Source organism: Fukomys damarensis, unplaced genomic scaffold (genome assembly GCF_012274545.1).
Source record: "Fukomys damarensis isolate Sample0158 unplaced genomic scaffold, DMR_v1.0_HiC HiC_scaffold_38, whole genome shotgun sequence".
In the NCBI taxonomy this organism is placed as follows: Eukaryota; Metazoa; Chordata; class Mammalia; order Rodentia; family Bathyergidae; genus Fukomys; species Fukomys damarensis.
This window is the reverse complement of record NW_022900950.1, coordinates 74,690,980-74,712,465: the sequence shown is the minus strand read 5'-3', so window position 1 is coordinate 74,712,465 and position 21,486 is coordinate 74,690,980. Positions and strand designations below refer to the sequence as shown.

Here is a 21,486-nt window from a genome sequence, read left to right as displayed (position 1 = left end):
CCCGGCTCCCGCACCTGCCTCTCCCCGGAGCGGTTTCCATGGAAATCCCAGAGCTCAGTTCTCCCGGCTGAGGCGCTGTCACCCTGACAACTGCGACTCAGCGCAGCGCTAGGCGCTCCAGGAAGAATGTCAGGGGACGCTGGCTTTAAATCATCCATTCCGGGTTCACCAGGTGGACCCGAGGGCGGCGATATTTGGAGAATGCAGGGGGAGCAGCGCCAGCCAGCCAGGGTCGTTGTCGCAGGGCAGGGCTGCTGCTTCGCTCTCTCTCTCCTCCCCACCCAGCGAGTTTATTCTCCGACTGGAATGGGTTTCGTCATCCTCTCCAGCGTATTCCCTTCTACTTCTTCAAAGTTCTTTTCCCTCCACCGAACACTAACTCGTCCCAGGTAAGAACAAGGAAAGCCCCAGACTTACCTGGGAAATGGGAGAGCTGCTGGGGATAAGGTTAACTATGGGGGGCTTCATGCTTGGAAAATGAATATTTGTTCCCAACAGTTGGCCTGCGCCATCCAAGACTAACTGTTTCAGGAGAAGGTTTGGGTGGGGGAAAGGGGCAACGTGAAGGAAGAGATCACATTTACTACAAATTTAAATGTTCACACGTTACCTTGTCACTTGTGGTGAAGGACAGTTTACACTCATCAAACCACAAACAAATACTACAAGGTAAAATGAAACAACTTAACAAAGTTCAGGCGAGGCATAAAAAGACACACATGGACGTCCCATTCTGGTTTCTCCTTATGATAAATTATATATCCCATATCTGAGGTGTTAAAAGTTTAAAATTTGTAGCAGGCTTGGATTGATGAGATTTTATACACATTGTAGACATAATAGCAATCTCTGGGTTATGCCTGAAATACCTATGTACAAATGCATCTTTTTGACAGTCACAGATAAATGCATTTCTGAAGTTTCCTATGCATCCAACATTTAGAAAGCAAGTGACATTTCCACACTCCAAGGAAATAAGTGTGTGTAAACTAAAATATACTGGAGAACTTCTGCATAAAGCAAAAAGATCTTTTTTCAAGAGTCATCAAATTTGTATTTTGAAAACTCACATGTTGTATCCTGATTCTGCTTTAAAGCACATGCCATTTTTTAGAGGGGGACCTGGTGTTAACAATATTTAGATGGCTGGAGCAACGATGTTTATTTGTAAAATACATCTACCCAGCTATAGGACAGCTATCTACATTTCAAGTTTGAGGAAATGAAAACTATTAAGTAAATCATCATTGTTTCTAATAAAAATGAACAGTGAACATTTTAGAAAGCAGAAGTATAAGGGTGAGGAGGTTAAAAACACTAAGCACGCACAGCATGTGGAGCACATGTATGATAACAGCATGCTTGGATGCTGAGGCAGAAGGGTCACAACTTCCAGCCCAGAGTGGGCAGTTTTGTGACTTAGTGAGACCCTGTCTCAAAAATAATAAAAGCGGGCTGGAAATAGAGCTCACTGCAAAGGCTAGTTCAATCCCCAGTATGGCAAAACAAGCAAATAAAAACTAAGCAAAGAGATTGTCTTAGTTACCGTCTTTATCACTGGGACACAATACCCAAGACCATGATATTTAAAGCAGGAGAAGTTTTATTGTAGCTCACAGTTTGCAGAGGTTTCAGTTCATAGTTGGCTGGCTCCAAGGCAGGGCAGCAAGGCAGAGGGTCTTCACAGATGAGGAACAGCTCATGGCCTGGAGGCTAAGAAACAGAATGATCAAGGGAAGAGGAGGGAGGGAAACCCTACCAGGCCACACCCACAACGACCTCCTCCAACGAGGCTTCACCTCCCAAAATGCCTTTATCTTTAAACTCAGCAGTGGAGTAACACTGAGGAGCATCACTTCCTCACGATCCAGTCACCTCTCTCAAAGCCCCACCTACGAGTGCACTTGTCTTCAGGGGGACATCTAGATATAAGCCATAACAGCAATCATAAAAAATTCTCTCCAAAGAATTAAGAGCAACATGATTATATCCAGACTATAATACTAATTGGTAGTATTAAGTGAAATTCAAAGCAGTAGATAGTTATGATCCCACAGTTTCAAAATCATGTGTGTGTGTGTGTGTGTGTGTGTGTGTGTGTGTGCGCGCGCGTGTTATACAGATGACAGTGAAGGTTTGTAGATACTTTTGGCTTTCCACTTGCTAATTCCTTCCCCCTGTGCTGGGGATTGAACCCAGGCTCCCAGCATGCTAAGCACATGCTGTATCACCGAGCTGCCCCGTGGTTCCTCATTTACATATCCATGTGAATATTGCCAGTATTTGGAAGAGTGGTTAAGGCTGTAGTCAGGTAGAGCTGGTTCTATTTCCTCATGTGAAAGGTGAAAATAATAACAGCACTTTGTTGGAGAGAGATTAGAAGGATTGAGAAAATATCTGATGAAGGATTCATTCTTTAGAGCAAATGTGTTAGTGCTGATTTTTAGGTTATTTTTCTAGGGTTTTAATTCTAGCTTTGATATGTTTAAACCTTCAATTAGACCATATAATTATTTGTATCTTTTCACAACTTTGGGTTTTTTCTTTATTTATTTTAGATTAGTATTGATTTTGGCCTTGGAATCCAACCCAGGGCCTTTTCACTGAGCTACACCCCTAGTCCTTGTAAAATTTTTTTAAATTTTGAGAGTCTAAGCTGTTAAGATGTCCAGCCTGAGTTTATACTTGTGACCCTCCTGCCTCAGCCTCCCAGAGTGCTAGAATTATAGGCATGTACCACAATGCTGGACTCGTGATCCTCTTGCTTCAGCCTGCCAGAGTGCTGGAGTTACAAGAATGCACCCCTATGCCTGGTTCCCACAGTTTTACTTATATTTCTCATTCTTTTTTTTTTTTTTTTTTTTTTTTTTTTTTTCATTTTTTTTTTTTTTTTTTTTTTTGCTATTCAGAACATCTTTCTGGAATCCTTCTCCTTTTCCTTAAAGTAGATCCTCTATAAAGACTTATAATGAGACAGTTTTTAAAAAAAAACTAAATTGTAATAATGTCTTTACTTTGGTTTTGTTCTTGAAATATAATTGTACTTGACACGATTTTGGGTTATTTTCAGTCAGCACTTTGAACATATTCTACTTTCTCTGGCTTTCTCATTGCTATTGAGGAATCAGCTAGCATCTACTTTCATTTTTTTTTCTAAATAATCTGTCAACTTTGAGTGCTTTGTTCCATGCCATACTTTTATTCCATTATCTTATTTTAACAAAATATTAACATACTCATTTAGCATTCTGTGCCCAGCTGTGTCTTTGTAGGTTTACCTCAGCAGGTTGCTGTCTCAGCCTGTGACATCCTGGTTCCTTGCTTATTTCCTGAGTTTTACAGTTGTGAATTTGCACGCGTGGAGTTTCGCCTGTGGGAAGTCGCTGTGCAGTGCTCAGGTGGGTGGGGCCCCACTGCTGGCAGGAAGTGACAGGGACCACTTTCAAGTCAACTTTACCTGTGGTTTGCAGTCCATGCAGAAGTGTCCATTTTCGGCTCGCACAGGTGAAGTGGGAGCGTCAGCTGGGATTTCCCAAATGAGCATTTCCCAGGCTTCCCCCAAAGCCAGGCCTGGGGTGGGCAGTAAATCCTGCAGGCGAGTTTTCCCCTTGGGTAGTAACTGTGCTGTTTTGGGGGGATGGGTGGGGTTCTGGATTCCTATGGGGCATTTTTGCTTATATTTGCTGTTGTTGTTTGCAGTGCTGAGGATCAAATCCAGGGCCTTGCATGTGCTAGGCAAGCGCTCTACTGAGCCACCCCAGGCCTCCCCCTTGCTCAAGACCTGGACATTTTAACTCCCGTTCCTGTTTGCAGCTCTTTGGCCAGCGATTGGCAGATCCCCCAACTTCTCTGAGCCATCCTGTTCTCCAATGTGACCAAACAGCCTTCTACCAAGAGGCCTTCTGCTACCTTTCCTTCGCCACCAACCCAGCAGCACTTTGATCCAACTATTAAAAGACAGGCTAAAGATTCAGACATCCATTTCACTCAAGATTTGAAATTATCCTGAAAAAAGATGGTTAACATCCTTTGTGATTAGAGAAATACAAATCAAACCCACAATGCACACACATCTGTGAGCCCAGCTAGTTGGGAGGCTGAGGCAGGAGGCCTGCCTGGGCAACTTAATGAAGATCCCAAAAAAGAAGAAAAAAAGAAAAAAGAAAAAAGACTGAGACTATAGCTCAGTAGCACCTGGGTTCAATCCCCAATACTGTAAACAAAACCACAGTAAAATATCGAATGTTAAAAATTGAAAAAGATTAACAATGCAAATACTATTAAGAATGTGGGACAACTGAAACTTCCTACATTGCTGGAAGGAGTAAAAGGTGCTGCAGCCACTTTGAGGAACAATTTGGCAGGTTTTTAAAAATTGTTTTGTTTTGTTTTTCAATAATGGGAATTGAGCTCAGAGCCTTAGCACTGGGCCATATTACTGGTCCTTTTCGGGTTTTATTTTGAGGCAGCTTATGAAGCTAATCACCCACATTCCACATGTATTCCTTTTCGGTTGCTGTGACAAATCCCCCGACCTTAGCACATTGATTTGTTATCTCAGGTCTGTGGATCGGAGGTCTTGTGGCCAGGTTTTCTGCTTGCAACATCACAAGACTGAGTTGAAGGTGTTGGCCAGGTTGAATCTTCTCTCAGAGGTTATGGGATGGGATTTTCCCAAGCTCCCAGGTTTGCTGGCAGGAACCAGTTCCTCTGGTTGCAGGACTGAGGCCCCCATCTCCTGCTGGCTGATAGTTGTGGTCTCTCTTTCCCTTTCTTTTCCCAAAGCCACCTGTATTTCTTTTTAGGGTCCCTCCATCTTCAAGCCAGTAAGGACACACTGGATTTCCCTGTTGTGCTTCATCCCCCAGGTGTCCTTTTGCAGAAGCTTTGTCCCCAGCATGCTGATGCTGAGAGGTGCTGGGCCTTTAAGAGGTGGGGCCTAGTGGGAGATAGTTAGGTCTTAGGGCCCCTCCCTCAGGAGCGGGGTTAGTTCTTCAGCAGGTAACCATTTCCTTTTCCATTTCCCACCATGTTGGACACAGGAAAGGGAGTCCTTACCAGAACACCACCACACTGTTTGTACCCTTCTGTCCCCCAAACAATGAGGCAAATAAGTCACTTTGCTTTATAGAATACTCCACCTCAGGCATTTTGTTATAGCGACAAAAATGTACCAATACACTCTTTATATTTTCTCTCTGACTTTCTTGCCAGTTTTTAAAAGGGTACCCTGAACAAATTAGGCCAACTTCGATAATCTCCTTTTGCCTTGTAAGATAACATGTTTGTGTTGGGCCAGGGATTTAGCTTAGTGATGCCACACCTGCCTCAAAAATGCAAGATCCTGAGTTCAATCCCCAGTACCCCCCAAAAAATATGTTTGTGGAAGTGATATTATATTCATATGTTTCACCCACACTTGGTGGTTGTGTTATTCAACCACCAAGGTCACTGAGAGCCATTCTTAGGATCCTGCCATTCCATGCCTAGGGACTGACTTACTTTTTAGATAAATAAAAGTATACGTCTGGTCAAGGACTTGTAGGTGACTATGTCAACAGCTAGGAATCAGAAAGAGCTCATGTCCATCAATAATGAATTCATGTCCATCAATAATGAATTAATAAAAAAATGGTGGTTTATCCATCCAATGCAATGTCATTCAACAATGGAAAGGAACAGACTCAAGTTTGGTGTGGTAGTGCATGCCTGTAATCCCAGTCCTCGAGGAGGCTGAGATAGGAGGATGGCAAGTTTGCACCCAGCCTGGGCAACTTAGTGAGTAGGCAAGATCCTGCCTCAAAGGGGTGGGAAGGTAACAGTGCACAGGCCCTGGGTTCTATCCCTATACCACACACACACACACACACACACACACAGAAAAGAAAAAAGAAAAGAACAGTCTTCTGACTTTAAAATGGGGGGCTGGGGCACTGGCTTTGCTGGAAAATTGCCAGCTGAGGGAATATGCTGTATCATGATCATGGCAGTGGTTATTTGACCCTGTACACTTACTACTCATTGAGGTATGCAATCAAAATCGATGAATTTCATGATATGTAAATCACTCCTAGTCTTAGTCCACTTTCTGTTGCTATAACCTAATGCTAGACTCTAGGTGATTTAGAGAGAACAAAGGCCCATTCAGTTCATGGTTCCAAAGGTTGGGAGTTCCAGGGTTGAAGGCTGCACCTGGTGAGGTGTTTCACTCTGGTAGGGACTCTGCAGAGACCCAGGGTGTCACAGGCACCAGGTGTGAGAGGAGCACATAGGAGAGACAAAGCCCAGACAGGCTTTCAAGAGACCCTTGAGTTAATGTGTTGGCTCTCTGTTGCTATGACAAAATACCTCTCAGCAAATCGACATAGAGGGAGGAAAGAGTTAATGTGGCTCAGTCTCAGAGGTTTCAGACCATGGCTGGCTGACCCTGTTGGTCTAGGCCTGCGGTGAGGCAGAACATCATGGCGGCTGGACTGTGTGTCTGAGAAGGGGGTCCCTTCTCATGGTGGCTGAAAGGAGAGTGAGGGCGAGACAGACAGGGTGAGAGAGAGAGAGGAGGGTAAGGGCTGGGGACATGATACATCCTTCAGGAAACGCTGCCAGTGACCTGCCTCCTCATCAAAGCTCCGCCTCCTAACATTTCCACCATTTCCCCACATCCACTCACTTAGGAACCCACGGGTGGATTCATCCATTGATGGGATCAAGGCCCTTGTGCCCCACATCCGCCCCTGCAGGGCCAGTCCTTCAGCACGGGGCTCTGGGGCTCACGTCATCCTGACCTCAACACCCAGGCCTGATGGCCCCACCCACTTGCAGGAGCGCGGCCCTTGTCACATGATCACGTGACAGTCCCCTCCAGCCCGCACACCTCACGGGAGTCTGTCGACATTCAAACTGCAGCAGGCCTGACAAAATGAGCCAAACTCAAGAACACGCTTTTTATATTTTGTCCAGCAACTCAAGGTGCTCTGTAATAGAAGCTTCTCTACCCATGTGATCCATAAAATTCATCCAAGGTTTTCTTCGTTTTTGCAGCGCTGCAGACTGAGCCGAGGCCTTGAGATAGGGGCACCTGTCCTACCGCTGTGCCACACAGCCCCTCCGAGACTCCCTTCCACTGCCCGATGGGCCGTCACGGGTCACTCGGTCATTATCTGCCTCCTCGGACCAGGCAGTGAAGCTCAGGTCACATCCTGCACACTCGTGGCTCGCTGGGCGCCTGCTGAAGGAAAGAACAGCCCCCCCGGGGCAGTTCGACCCCCGGTACCAAGAAAACAAAACAAGACAAAGTACTTTCTTCATACCGCCTACATTTGCACTCACTGGTTAGGAAAATTCAGCAACTGACTCAGGACGAAGGGGCAGAGAACTAACGTGCTCGGGACATGATTTCAGGCTCTAGATATTTTCCCAGAGAAGGGGGAGGAGTCAGTTACTGGGATAGGATAACAACAGCTACTGTTGACTGGGTGCTCCTCTGTACCAGGCCCTGATCTCACTGTGTGCCACGCTTTATCGCATGTCACCCTCACAGCTCTGTGGGAGGGGCTGAGGCAGTCGTGGCAGAGGGCAGTGACTTAGCGGACGTAGAGCCCAGGGCGCACTGAGCAGCCTGGGAGGTGCCCAGCCTGGTTGTAGGTACCAGCCCCTGCAGGCTTTCTTTATGACTGGTGCGGAGCCCTCCTACGGAGCTACATCCCTAACCCTTTTCATTTTGGGGCAGGGTCTCGCCAAGTTACTAAGTTTCCCAGGCTGGGCTCAAACCTCCAGGCTTCCTGTCTCTGCCTCTCAGAGTGATGGGATTACAGGTTTAGGCCACCACGCCTGGTTTACCTCTTAGCTACACTTTCATTTAGTTCACCTGACATCTTGTGCAAGTGGGGAACAGTTCATCGTGCAGGCGAGGACCCTGATATGGTCGTTGTTAGATACATATCCTGCCCTGTAGAAAATAAGGCAGAAATGAAATTTCCCACCACCAACAGCTTTTGTTGAAGAAAAGTCTCTTAGCAGTGGGAGGCGCAGATGCCTTCTGTCATTGGAGATAAGCTGTGGGGGGTCTTTTCAGACGAAGCCTGCACTCATCGGAGCAGGGAATAAAGTACACCCCACAAAGCCGCTTAGTGACTTAGTCAGGTCTTGTTTCAAACAGCAAAACAATACAAAAGGGCTGGGGATGTAGCTCAGGGCTTGGGCCCTGGGTTTGTTCCCAGTACTGGGCATGGAGGGGAAGCAGCCTGGCAAGGGACAGTAAAGATGCAAATGCCGATGAGCCCAGCTGGCTCTCTCCCCCTCAGTCTACACCAGCCTTGGCAGATTCCTGGGAATGCTGCGGGCGTGAGATTCGCAGTCAGTGGTTCTTGGCTGGAACCGGACGGTGGGTTGAACTGGATCCAGGCAGACACTGTATGGGCCGGTGCCAGACCCAGGTCACCCCTTGGACCGCACTGTGAAGAGAACCAGCCCAGGGATTCTGCTCATCCGGGATCTTGCTCTCAGCCTTGCCCTCCTGACGGCACCCTTCCACCCTCCCTAAAGCATTGCTTCCTCACAGTGCAGATGGAAGAATCCCTCACACGAATCCACCGAATCTACAAGGACCCTTTTAGAACTCAGTCGAGAAATGGCAGAGACCATTCCCGGGAGATCTCCACTTCCTCCATCTCCCGTGGAAACATGTTCTTCCAAAAAAACTAAGCTCTCTTGAGACACATTAAATAGAATTTGATTTTGAAAGTTTACATTTTCCAGACACAGAGCAATTCTTTGTCTGAATTTAGCAAGTCTGACACTGCATTAACACTCACTCTGTCTAGTGTCTTCTGAAAACAGTGAGTCACCTGCAGCTCCTTGGGTGTTTGCAGAGGGGACGGAGGAGCCAGAAGAAGCAGTATTTAGAGAGTGTCAGATCTTGGAGGCTTCTAAACCTTTATTTTGTTTTATTTTTTGGTATCAGGGATTGAACTCAGGACCTTGCGCTTGCAAGGCAGGCAGCAGCACCACTGAGCTAAAATCCCTGGCCCCTAAACCCTTATTTTTTAAGACAGAGGGTCTTGCTATCTGAACTCCTGGGCCCTTGCAATCCCCCGCCTCACCCTGGATAGCAGCCACCCCATTACACTCACTGGGCCTTTGTTTATGGTTCTGCCAGGTTACCTGCTGGGTGGGGCAGGCGCTGGGATGTGGAAGGGGCTGGCTGCGGAGACCCTCTGGGCCACTGTGACGGCCAGAGCATTGCGTCTTCTGGTGCTGGCTGATGACTATCCGGATGGACAGAATCTCTCTCCCTTTCTCACAGCTTGGTTCTCATTCTGTCTGCACAGAAAGTGCGGGCGGGCCATTTTCTTGAACACACAACTCTCTTCCCATCTGTGCTGTCATCCCTGGGCTCTTCCCTGCCTGGCACAGCCTGGTGGACCCCTGGGGCGACTGCCCGTCATTCCAGCGCCTCCTGTGAGGGCAGTGTGCTCCCGGTGGCAGCTGCTGCTGCTTCTGGCCTGACCTGTTCCGTTTCCTGGTGTCTCTCCCTCAGCGGAGATGCTGCAGGGCTTGGGGCTTGACAGTCTCTCCAACACCCGCTTGGCATTCCCCTCCTGTGGGATGAGGTTCAAACCCTTCCACCTGGGGTTTAGGGCACCTCATTTTCCTAGTCAGCCCTTCCTCCTCTTCCTCGTGCTTGGACATCGGAAGGGCGGTGACACGTGTGACACGTGTGGTGAGGGGAAGGATGAGGACTCTGCAGTGTCTACCATCGGGCCACAGCGGTGCTTTACTGACCCGCGGGGAAGAGCATTGGGAGGGCCGAGCTCAGCACGCGCCAGGCCCCGGGTTCAGGGACCAGGCCCAAAGGAAAACGTGCATGGGGACAATAACGAGGGATCATATTTGTGTGTGTGTGTGTGTGTGTGTGTGTGTACATAACTACATCATGGCTAGGAAATAACTAAATAAATTTTAGCAAGGGGAAAAACTACCCATTATTCTTTCCCTAAAGCAAAAACTATTCTCATAATGGCCCATTCCATTCCCCCTTTGGCCAAAAATGCATTTTATATGTTGGATGTGGAACATACGCACTTTTGTTTTCTGATATAGGCTCTGCCGTCCTGTGGCTCCTCTCCCCCACAGCATGCCGTGTCATCTCTATTTCCATTTTAGCAATTACTTCCCTGTACCACATAGGTATTTGTGCAGCAACTGCCCTATTCTTGGAGGGGCGGGAGAAGGCCATAGTTAGCTTTATGTTCAGAACATCACACAGGGGCCTGGCACACAGCTGGCCCTGCTAACAGCCTGCTGAATGAGGGATTATAAGTACAGGACAATCAGAACAGATTAGTCCCAACTGGGTTTTTGGTTTTTTTTCTTTCTTTCTTTCTTTCTTGATCTGAAGACTATGAGTTTGTCCAGAATCCAGAGTCAATGAGATCAGAGACATTCAGCCCGGGGGTGATGGGAGATCCCGGTATTTGCAAAGTCACCTCCACAGGAATCTCACTGAGATTTAATCTACTACAAGATGTATAGTGGGGCTGGGCATGTAGCTGGGCAAGCACAGCAAGGTCCTGAGTTTGGTTCCCCATCCTGGGAGAAAAAGGGGGAAATTAAGTAGTAAACCGGAAATCTCCACAGACACCTTTGTAATAAAACAGAAGGAAAAGCCATCCTCGCAGAATTAAAGCAGAAGAGCAGGCCGCCAACGCCCGCATGAAAAGCAGAACCCCAGAGTAGCATCAGATGCCCACAGGAAAAGAAGATGGGAGCCCAGAATTTCACAACCAGCTAAATGTACTTTCATGTGAAGGATTCAAACAAGCTCATCCACATGGTGGAACTCAGATTAGACATGTTCCTTGTAGAACTAAAACTAATTATGGGCTGAGAAGAAACGTCCATACTATGTTGTGGCAGAACAATGTGCAATGAGGTATAGAACTGTAAAGCGTGAGTGGGGAGAAAGGAATACGTGCAAACGTTTTGGGGGGACTTGAGGTGTAGCTTAGTGCAGTGATAGAGTGTTTGCTTAATATGTTTAATCCCCAGTATACCCCCCTCCAGAAGAAAGAAAAATGTGAGCTCTCCTCCGTAATTGTATGGGTGAAGGTAGTGATGAATCTGAGGCTGACATACAAGCAATGTGGGCTGCAGTCAATGAGTGTTTGTGGAAGAAACTAATCCCATCATCCTTTAAGAACCAGGATTTTCAGTGTGCAAGGAAATACAGATAGACAAGAGATTCAGACAAGAACTAGACAGCAGGCTAAATAAAAACCCTGCAGTCCTGAATGAAGTTGGAATTCTCAAGGCAAATTCAGGAGGTATTTTATCTATCTAATCCTATTTACAGACAAGGCCTAAAAACAATCCCCACTCTAGCTGCAAAGAACATTTCCCACCAAAAGAAGCCAGGCTGTCCTGCAGGAATGCTTAAATCCCAGAACAAGATAAGCTTGGATCATCTTTTCATACCCGATATCAGTGTGATCAGAGACAGAGTTACACCACAAGGACTCAGAAACCAACCTCAAGAGGCACTGGCCACACACCAGACAACTGCAACATCAAGGAGCTTAATGAGTACCACTGGTTGAGAAGCGGAAATAGCTTAAATGTATGAGCTCATCAGGCTATCAGTAAGTCTCACTGGTCACCTTCAGAGGGTGACAGGGAATTGTCTGATTAACTATCATATGTACAATCCCCTGCCACTTAGGATAAAGGCAACAATCAACAGTCACATGATGCTTATGGGTTCTGTATTTGAGGACACTGGGCAGGAAATGGCTTCACATGCCTGTCATCCCACCTAGGGGCATAAAGTGGCTGGTCCTGAAATCACCCTGAGGTTATTGCACTGTGCTCTAGACCTGGGCTGGGAGCCTGTGCCCCTGGATGCTGTTAACCAGAGTGCTGTGTGTGAACCTTGGAGGGGCATTGCCAGGGTCTCCGAAGACAGCTCCCGGCTCCCAGGCTGCAGGAAAGAAGACAGAGGCGGTGTGACCTTTTCTGACACAGGCATGAAAATCACCAGCTGTGGTCTTCATGCAGCCTGCGGTTTGCAGCAGTCATGTGCCCACCCAAATTCAATGAGGGCAGGAGACCTAGAGCCTTACAGGCAGGAAGGCCAAAGAATCTGCAGCCATTCTTTAAAGCTAGCATGGGGATTAATTCATTTTCTTGAAAACTGAGTAATTCAAACAAAAAAAGCAAAGCTTTTTCTATGTGAACTTTGCCACTGAGAAATTATACGTGAAGGGCAGCAATACCTTACAAAAGTACTGTAGCTAGGCCAGGGGAGTTGCTGAGCAGTATAGTGCTTGCCTGGCAAGTGTGAGACCCTTGGTTCCATCCCAGTACCACACACACACACACACACACACACACACACACACGCACGTGCGCGCACGTTCTGGCTAGTTAAAAACAGTAAGGTAAAAATTTCACAGCACCCATACATACGTTCAATTTGTGTGTATCTATTTAACATTTTAATTTAAACTTTAAAAAAATGGTAAAATTAGAATACCACCATTTTGCAAATCCCAGTAAACTAATGGTCAGAGCAGCTGGGTATCAACATTTGGCGACATCATAGACACCAATGCAACGAGTGCCTCATGAAAGAACTCAGCGCCACCTAGTGTGTTCCCTAAGGCCTGCAATATGAGTCTGAACAAATGGACTCCGAGCTCCCAGGCGCAGGAACTCATAGAAGATAGAGGAGCATGTTGCATCACACCAAGTACTGCGCAGAGACTCTGAGATGCTAAAGGTCAAATGTCCTCTTTGTAAAAGGTCACAAGAATGTGAGCCTTCTGATGACTTATTACAACCTACATTTATTTAGAGGATTTCTATGTGTTTTATTTCACAATAAAAGTGAAAAAAGAACAGCGGAGGAGCAGAGAGACAGGGAGGGAGGGAGGGGGAGAGGGAGAGGAGGGAGGGAGAGAGAGAGAGAGAGAGAGAGAGAGAGAGAAAGAGTGATTTTGAGGGCTGGGGATTTACCTCTGTGGTTCCAGCACCTGCTTTGCAAGCACCAAGACCTGAGTTCGATTCCAGGTACCAAAAAGAAAAAAGAAAAAAAGAAAAAGGACATGGCTACATGGCCAGGAAAGTGATTTTGACACAGTGGCAGCTGAGATTTATTGAATCACACTTACAAAAGGGAAGTCACCGCGCTCAACACCTGCCACATAGTATCTCATTTAATCCCCATTAATGAAGATCCACCAACAGTACTTTCACAGTGGACTAAGCAAAGAGCAAAGTCAGAGATTTCACTGTCACCTCCTCTGCTGAGGGCAAAAAAGGAAATGTGCGGTATTTACTTTGCAGTATGCATTCTGGAGACACTGTTGTGGATGATCTGCTCTTCCGCACTTTTGATGAACAGCACATTGGGGGAGTAGAGGAATTGCCCACAGCACTCTGTGACACTTTGCTGATACACAACATTTTGATCTGAAATTTACAACAAATAGTTTATCTTCGTATAATGATTTTAAGACTCAGCTATCTTTACTGAACATGAATGTGTTACGTATCCCTGTTATTCATCTTGTTTCTATTTTTTAAACACAAGGCATTTAAAGTCATATAAATTTAAAGATTATCAGGCTTTTTCTTTCGAGCTGGGGATAGCACTGAAGGACTCACACGTACATTCCCAAGCATTATTAGACTTGAAAAATGAAACTTTGGCTAGGGAGGGAGGTCATATCCTTGTAAGAAACATTATTCATGTAACAGATTCCCTGGTCTCTTCAGATCACTTTGAAAATTCCAAGAAAGCTGCTCTATCTTCTAACATAAAGGCCCTTTTGCGTTCTCTACAAAGATAGCTCAGATACCGAGCCTGCTTTGAGAACCTGACCAAGGCTTCCCGAATTTACAGTTAGTGGGTTGTCCACGAGAGGGCACTCCTTCCACAGGCTGCTCAGAGAAGCCGGGGTCATGGCCCAGGCTCCTACTGGGTAGCTCAGAACAAAAGATGCACACACCTTCTTCCAAGGGGCTGAGAATGAAAGGGCAAAACTTCAAAAGGCAAAAGAAGCCCAGCACCAAATGTTGGCTCCCACAGCCTCCACAAATAGCCTGTGACTAAGCTCCGTTTTGTTCAAGACAGGTGATTACACTGTAAAAAATACACTATTCAATCTGTGGCATTGAGACACACACACACACACACACACACACACACACACACACACACACACACCCCAAAACCAGAAGCACCTGTTTCTTAGGAGACTCTGCCTGGTATAAGGATTCTGGCCTAGTGACACCAATACATCAAGGCGTTGGTGTTGCTTCCTGGAATGAGATGCGCACAGGTGCTGTGCAGACCACAGCAGCCAGTGTGCACCGGTCTGGGCTTTGGTCAGGCAGATGCTCTGCCCAGGTGGAGATGTGGCATTCAGCCCCCCTATAACACCCAGGTTCTTACCCCTTACTGCGCTTATTCTAGTGAAAACACATCTCACCTGTGTGAGCAACCCTACCCAAACAATTATACTTTTTAAACTTAGAGCCACGTTCACAGTCTGCTTTTAAGAAGCCGCAAATATAGCCCTCAGCCAACACCAAAGCAGCAAAAGCTCAGAGTGAACAACTCAAAGCAAACACACTAAAGGAAGATCAATCCTCTTGTTTACTTACAAGGTCTTTAAACTCCTAATGTTGACATTAGTTTCTTAGTTCTGCCATGCGTTTTCTTTTCTATAGCAAACAAAAGCACTTTAATCTAGAAAGAAGCAGGTTTGCCTGGGTGAACAAACCTGCAAAGTGAACAGTGTTGAGCAGCAACAAGCAAGAAGTCTTGGGTAGCGAAACCAGCTGCTTTGCAGGGATGCCTTACAGAATCCAGGCTGAAGACCCAGAGCCGGAGACAGACACCACGGAGGTGGATTGCAGTGTTTGAGAAAGCTTTGCTCTCTGTTTCTGAGGGTCTGTTTGGTAGTATTAGGTTTAACTTCAGCAAGCCTTTCCAAAAGGTATTTTTAGAAGCACTTACGTTAAAAGCTTGAGTTCCTCGAGTTTTATCTATACGGATATCTCTTGGCCTGAGGGACCTTAAGGTATTAAATTGAGCAAGTCTCCCTTTAAGAAGCCAGAGTTTCCTTATATCAATAAAGCAGACACGCTTGGGAGCACAAGGGCTTGAAGGTATTTGGAAAAGGCCAGGTGTGTCTATAGCTTTCCCTGATGGGGCAGGGAAGGGGCGGTGAAGATGGGATCTGGGACTGGGGGTTCCTGTCTCCCCACATGGGACCGCCCAGGAGGAGAATTAGGAGGGAGCTTCCTTCCCCTCCTGAGGCCTGTCAGTGACGTGAAGGAAGCCATGCTGGTCCCACCCCCTGCAGACTCCAAAGATTCTGCCTTTGGCTGCTTCCTACGCACTTTCCAGTGCAGGAGTTTTCACCCTGGGACCTTAAGGATGGTTGGGGCAGGTTTGCGATTGGGCCTGAGGTCCTGTGCTGAAAGTATGCTTGTAAATCTGCATTTCCCCCGAGGGGAATATTCACTAGGGCACAGAAGGGGTTTACAGCAACTGGTGGGCTATGAGACCACACCAAAAGGATTGCAAATGAGCTGAGGCTGGCAAACTACACAGAGTCACTCATAAACTCTGGCTATCAGAAGCTAGGAAGAAATGGTCCCAACCCTTCCCTTTCCCCCTGACAGCCTTGAAGGGGCATGGCCACATGGGTGGAGACAAATCCTAATGATTAATAACAAAGGTCTGTGAAGGATGAGGGCCCATTACTGATTTCCCAGAGTTTCCCTCACTGCTGTGAGCTATGATCAACACTAAAGTCTCTCCGGGAGGCTCCACAAAAAGCCACAGCAGCCCCATTTCAGCTCAGGGAGGTACTGGCCTTGCCTGAAACAGGCTTGAAACATGGACCTACTGAGGAGGGAGATGAGGGCACGGCAAACCGGCTGAGCAAGTGGGTGTGGCTGCCAACAGGGAGGTCCAGGAAATGCGCAGAAAAAGTTCCCAAAGCCCTGCCCACGGGACTAGTAGAGGAGGCATCCTCAGCAATGCTGGGGAAAACTCAGGCGGGGTTTTGATAGGGCGGCCTAGACCCGACTCGCGGAGGAATGGGAGATACCACAAGGCCTCCGTTAACCTCACGGCCACTGTGCTCTCTTTCACAGTGGTCCACGCTCACCCTGCAGGCTGTGCCTCTCTTTCTTCTTTAAATTGGCCCACACTCGCTCTGTAGAGCACGTTTCTTTTCCTGTCTTTAACAAATGAAAAACCTTGCTACTTTTTGCACTGGTCTGCACAGATTCTTTGCTCGCCACAGAAAGAACCCAGCAGATACCTTAAGGAGGAGACCCCAGAACCCCAGAAGATGCTGCCCTGCAACCTCCAGATGACCCAGTCCCCTCTGACGCCGTTCCAGAAATGCCCAGGTAGGTGGTGGCAAGCAGCAGACTGCATGTCCTGGCTGCTCCTCCTCTGGGTAAGCAGTGCACCCTCCTGGGCTCCCCCGGGGCACTACCCACTTCTGCAGCACAGGTCCTAAGAAAATTCTCACTGGGGTGCCCTAATCTGGGTAGAAAGGTCTTAGTGGGGTGCAGGAACAGGGCTGACAGTACCAGGGCCTCTGTATTAAGGCTGGAGAACTCTGGAGACCGGCAGCAGAACTGTTGGTGGAGGGAGGCTGAGACCTCAGCCACAGGTGAAGGAGGAGGAGCTGGAGGCCAGGGCGTGAGCTCAGCAGAAGGGCCCTCGAGACGCCAGGGCTAGAGAACCCCAAAGAACCAGTGTTTGAGCCCAGCCTGAGCAACTCAGTGACTTAGTGAGACCCTGTCTCAAAGTAAGAATTTTTAAAAAGGCTAGGGATGTAGCTCAGTGTGAAGGCCCCGGGCTCCACCCCAAGTATAGAAACAAAACAAAGCTGTGCCGTCAGAACTGTAATACTAAGAGCTAAGAGGTGCTGGCACTCAAACGCTGGGCACTAACCTGAAGGGAGTGGCATTTTGCCATTTTGAGATTTCCATCTGAAAAGGAACCCTCAGCTCATCCTGACCCCATAGAAGAGTGAAAAAGAGCTCACTAGAACTTTGAAGATGACAGATGTTAGAGGTCGCCTTGTCCAATCCTCTTGTAGATAAGGAAACTGAGGCTCAGAGTCACCCAGGACGGGCCTGAGGCCCGGCACTTGGGTCAGGATTGTAATCATGAGGGCACGAGGATCAAGACCTTCAGTTATAACTGTGGAAGCATGAGGTGCGGGGGGGTGGACGGAGCAGGAGCCAGACGCCTCCCACCACCCACAGATGCCACAGGGCTCTTGGGAGCAGTGTGTGGTGAGGAGTGTGGGCTTTGCTACTGGGCTTTGAGCCTGGCCTCTGCCTTCGGGGAAATGACCTCAGCTGAATGCCCTGGTGTACTCACCTACGAAGCAGGAATAATAGTGACACAGGCCACATGCAATCGCTGTGCGTGTTTGTGTGTGTACAACTACTCACTTAACACAGATATCCACAGGATAGGGTTTAATACATGTCAAAAACTCCTCCTTGTCCTCATCTATTGCTGATGTCTTAACAGACATTTATGAGTATCTCCTGTTGTCAAAGCGTTGTACCAGACACCAAGGATACAGAAATTAAAAGACCTCCATCAGGAGCAAGGATGCGGGAACCATGGTTAATGAAAACAGGTTTGATGAGAGCCCCCATACTGGTCTGCCCAGTGTGTCCAGTAACCAGAGGGCACTAATACCCAGTGTCTTAATTGTCTCTGGGACTCAAAATGCAAACCTGCATGGGGTGTGCCCTGGGGCTTCCTTCCAAGTGTCCCTGGAGTGACTGAGGATGTACAGTATGGTAACATGGACATCACTGATAACCCTAGAGGCTGGGCTGATGGCATTGCCAGGTGGTGGGTTAGGATCGGAGGTACAGGGAAGCTAGAGGTGAAGGCTGGGAAGGGGCTGCCTGGGGACCAAGTATTGCAAAGCTGCCAGGACAGCCTGGGGCCTGATTACATGCCTGGTGTTTATGGGCCAAGGGGAGCAGAGTCACATAGAAGGAGAGCTCGGGTTCAGCCCTGAGCAGGGTCAGGGGTGTAGTCAGTGGTGGAGCACTGGTCTAGCATGTGCCAGATCATCAGCTATACCCCAGCACCGGAAGGAAGAAGGCAAGGAAGGAGAAGGGAAGGGAGGGAATTGGAAAGAAAATTTTAAAAAGAAAAGGTCGTTTCTGCCAATTTCCTCCGTAGCGGCTGTGTCTCTTATGTCCCTTTTTGAAGGCACAGCTAGGACCCCAAGGCCACCAGCTCTACGGACTAAACGTAAAGCCCTCCACATTGGTCTGTTGGTCAGGGTTCTCCAGAGGAGCAGGACCAGCAGGATGAATGGGGTGCTAGGGGCAGGTGGGAGGGCTTTGAAGGAATTGGCCCAGTCATTACAGGGGATGGCGAGTCTGAAATCTGTTAGGCGGGCTGGAAATTAGAAGTTGAAGCCACAACTTAGGCCAAAGGCTGGAGACTCAGGCAGGAATTCTATGTTGACATTTGAACGCAGAATCCCTTCCTCTTTTGGGGACTTAAGTCTTTTTTCTGAAGGCCTTCCACATACTGGGTGAGGGTTTCCCACATTATGGACCCAACTCTACTGGTTTAGATGTTAGTCTGTGGGTTGACCGTAGTTCAGTGGTAAGGTATGTATTTGGCATGCATGAAGTTCTGAGTTCAATTCTCAGCACCAAAAGGAAAAAAAAATTGCTCACATCTAAAAATTACCTCACAGCAACAACCGGACTAGTTTTTTGTTTTTGGGTTTTTTTTTTTTTTTTTTGGTACTGGAGATCAAACTTGGGTCTTTGTGCTTGTGAGACAGGCGGCAGAACCACTGAGCTAAATCTCTGACCCCAGACTAGTTTTTGACAAAGCAGCTAGGCACAGTGGGTTCCATGGCCTAGCCAGGATGCCACAAAATGAACCATTGTACCATCTCGGACTCCAACACTCACTAAAGACTGGATGAGGCCACAAGAAATTAGGGAGAGACTTTTCCGTTTAAAATTCCAGCAAATGTGAACCTGCTCTTCCAAATCCCCACTGCCTCGTCACTTCTAGAAGTTTCTCCCTGAAATCCCACACTGAGGGAGGTGCTGCTCCTCTGTGGAACCAGCACAGCCCCTGCATGCCCAGGACAGTCCGTGTCCTGTTGTAACTAGGGCTTCGTCTCCCAGCTGTGTCTTTTTTTTTCCCCTTGTAACCCAGGACTTTGACTTCATTGCAGGCGCTGGACTTAGCAGGCACTTGATGAATGTCCACTGATGGAGTTCCAACCCTTGGAATTGTTCTTGCGCCTCCGCACCACGGAACAAAAGAACTCAAGCTGCCCGATGAGCCTGGGCCAAGACGCCTGTGTGACTGTGTTCTGCATCACTCATATGAAAACACACGTCGTGCCAGTGATGGTTCACTGTGCTGTGTAACGTGCTAATAAAATCCATTTTCCTCGTCCTCTATCAGATAGCAGCTCTGAGTCACTTCCTTAGGAACAGTGGGGGGCGCACATTAAAGATCCTGCCGTGGAAGGCTCCGGGCCAGGCCCTGGGCTTGCCAGTTTCTATTCCTTCTTTCACCTGAGAAGCATTTATTTATTAGGTGCTGACTGCGCACTGGGGTACTCTCTCAGCACTCCAGGAATTTGCAGCCTGGGGCTCAAGATTTCACTTTTATCTTCTTAGAGAGATTTCAGGTTCACTTGCTGTTTTGCTTATAGCCATAGATGTATTCACTTATAGAAGTAAACTTTAGGCCAAAATAACATGATTTTTCATGACTTCATCTTGAAATCTGGCACCAAAAGAAAGCTTTGGTCATTGTGAGGATCTGGGCCTTTTCAAATTTGTGCCATATTTCCTCTAATGGAATGTGATTTGTCAGGATTCCTCACAGGGAGCTATAAATCCTGGTCCTGTAACTACTGCACACTTAGAAAAAGCAAACACAGTGAAGAAATATCCCCCTTTCACTCCTTTCTGGTGCCAATTCTCCACAGTTGAACTTGGAAACCCAGTAGGAAAGGGAGAAAGGTTTCCTTTGTAATGACCATAAAAAATGACCATTAATTCTAAATTATAGAATTTCAGAACTAGAAATTTGTCCAAAGTGATGATTTATAAATCAGTAAGTCTCAAAGTACATGTCCACTGATTGCATCTCATGTTACCAGGATGCCCTGAGACCTCCTCCTGCTGCTGTCCAAGTGCCTAAAGGCACCAGAAGTGATTGTTTCTTGACATTGGTTCTGTTTCATATGGTGACAGGGCGACACTTATCAGAGGTCACCACCTCCACTGCACTGTTTTCAGTGTTCTGTGTGGCTCAAGAGAGCCCTGTCTGTGTACAGCAGGCACTACAAAGGAAAGAAGTTAATTTGAGACCAAAGTTTGATTAGATAATAAACAATATTAAGACATCTAGGTAATTCAAGTGCACTTAGCTATAGGTATCAGATTTATCTGAAATTTTAAGTTAACAGACGCTGGGGGGCAGTTTTGAAAACAAGGCAGAGATGTCTATTCCACAGGGTGGTGGTGGGACTCAAATCCAGGCCGTTGCACATACTAGGAAAGTACTTTATGTTAGATTTCTCTCTCTTAAGATGGCTGTTACTCCCTTTCCCATAATACCCTGCTTCTCACCTAAAAAGATGGCTTCTCCCACCTACCAAAGGACAGCCTTCTTCGCATGATGCCTCTTCTGCCAAAAAGTAACCAGATACTTGCTACCTCGCAGTAACAGTGATGTCATAAGCCCCTCCTAGTGATGTCACAGGCTCCTCCAATCCCTTAAAACTACCTCACTTTACTCCACCCCAGCTCTTATAAGCCCCACCCCCAGTCCTATAAAAGAAGCTCTCTGTTCTGCCATATTGCTCTCTCTCTTTTGATCAGAGATAGTCCGGCAGATTGTCCCCACAATAAAGGATTGTAGTGATTCTGGTCCAGTCTTGGTTTTCGGCTTTTTTACCTGACACTTTACCAAGGAGCTACGCCACCCTACTCACTTCCTTAATTCTGCATTAGCATTTGGTCAGTAAACCAAATCTGACTCAGCCTGTTTTGTAAATAAAGCTTTATTGGGAGACAGCCACAGTCATTCCTAGCACCTGCAGCAGCTTTAACACTAGAAAGGCAGAATTGGGTCCTTACACCCGAAACTATGAACCACAGACCTTAAAATATTTGTCATCTGGCCATTTCCAGAACAAGTTTGTCAACCCTCAATCTAGTTGATCAGGAAGACAATAAATCAAGCCTGATTTGTCTTGCTAGGGGTAAATACCACCACTGTGGCCAGCATCAAGGAACTGCTGGCGACTAAGCAGGCGTTTTAGGGCAGTCACTTCTGATTGGATTGCGCAAGAGGGGAGCCACCCAGATGTCCTGGTGAGGACTGCTCACCTCCCTGAGGGCTTCTTTGTTCTTCTTTGTGTTTTGTTTGTT

At 47.2% G+C, this 21,486-nt stretch overlaps 1 protein-coding gene across 9 annotated transcripts; it reads left to right on the top strand.

The window, feature by feature from the left end:
* The first annotated feature begins 70 nt into the window (after positions 1-70).
* LOC117284589 lies at positions 71-19,344 on the top strand. Of its 9 annotated transcripts, none has more exons than XM_033759871.1 (3): positions 71-389; positions 3,335-3,398; positions 7,039-7,740. In XM_033759871.1, exons 1-3 carry the CDS (start codon positions 127-129, stop codon positions 7,348-7,350), a joined length of 639 nt encoding a protein of 212 aa, XP_033615762.1. In that variant the 5' UTR covers positions 71-126; the 3' UTR covers positions 7,351-7,740. The 9 variants fall into 9 exon arrangements, 8 of the variants coding, with proteins under 8 accessions (XP_033615762.1, XP_033615766.1, XP_033615767.1 ...); XR_004515670.1 differs by lacking the exons at positions 3,335-3,398; positions 7,039-7,740 and adding exons at positions 16,302-16,428; positions 19,269-19,344 and having other exon boundaries at positions 72-389; XM_033759875.1 differs by having other exon boundaries at positions 73-389; positions 3,259-3,398.
* Positions 19,345-21,486: the final 2,142 nt, after the last annotated feature.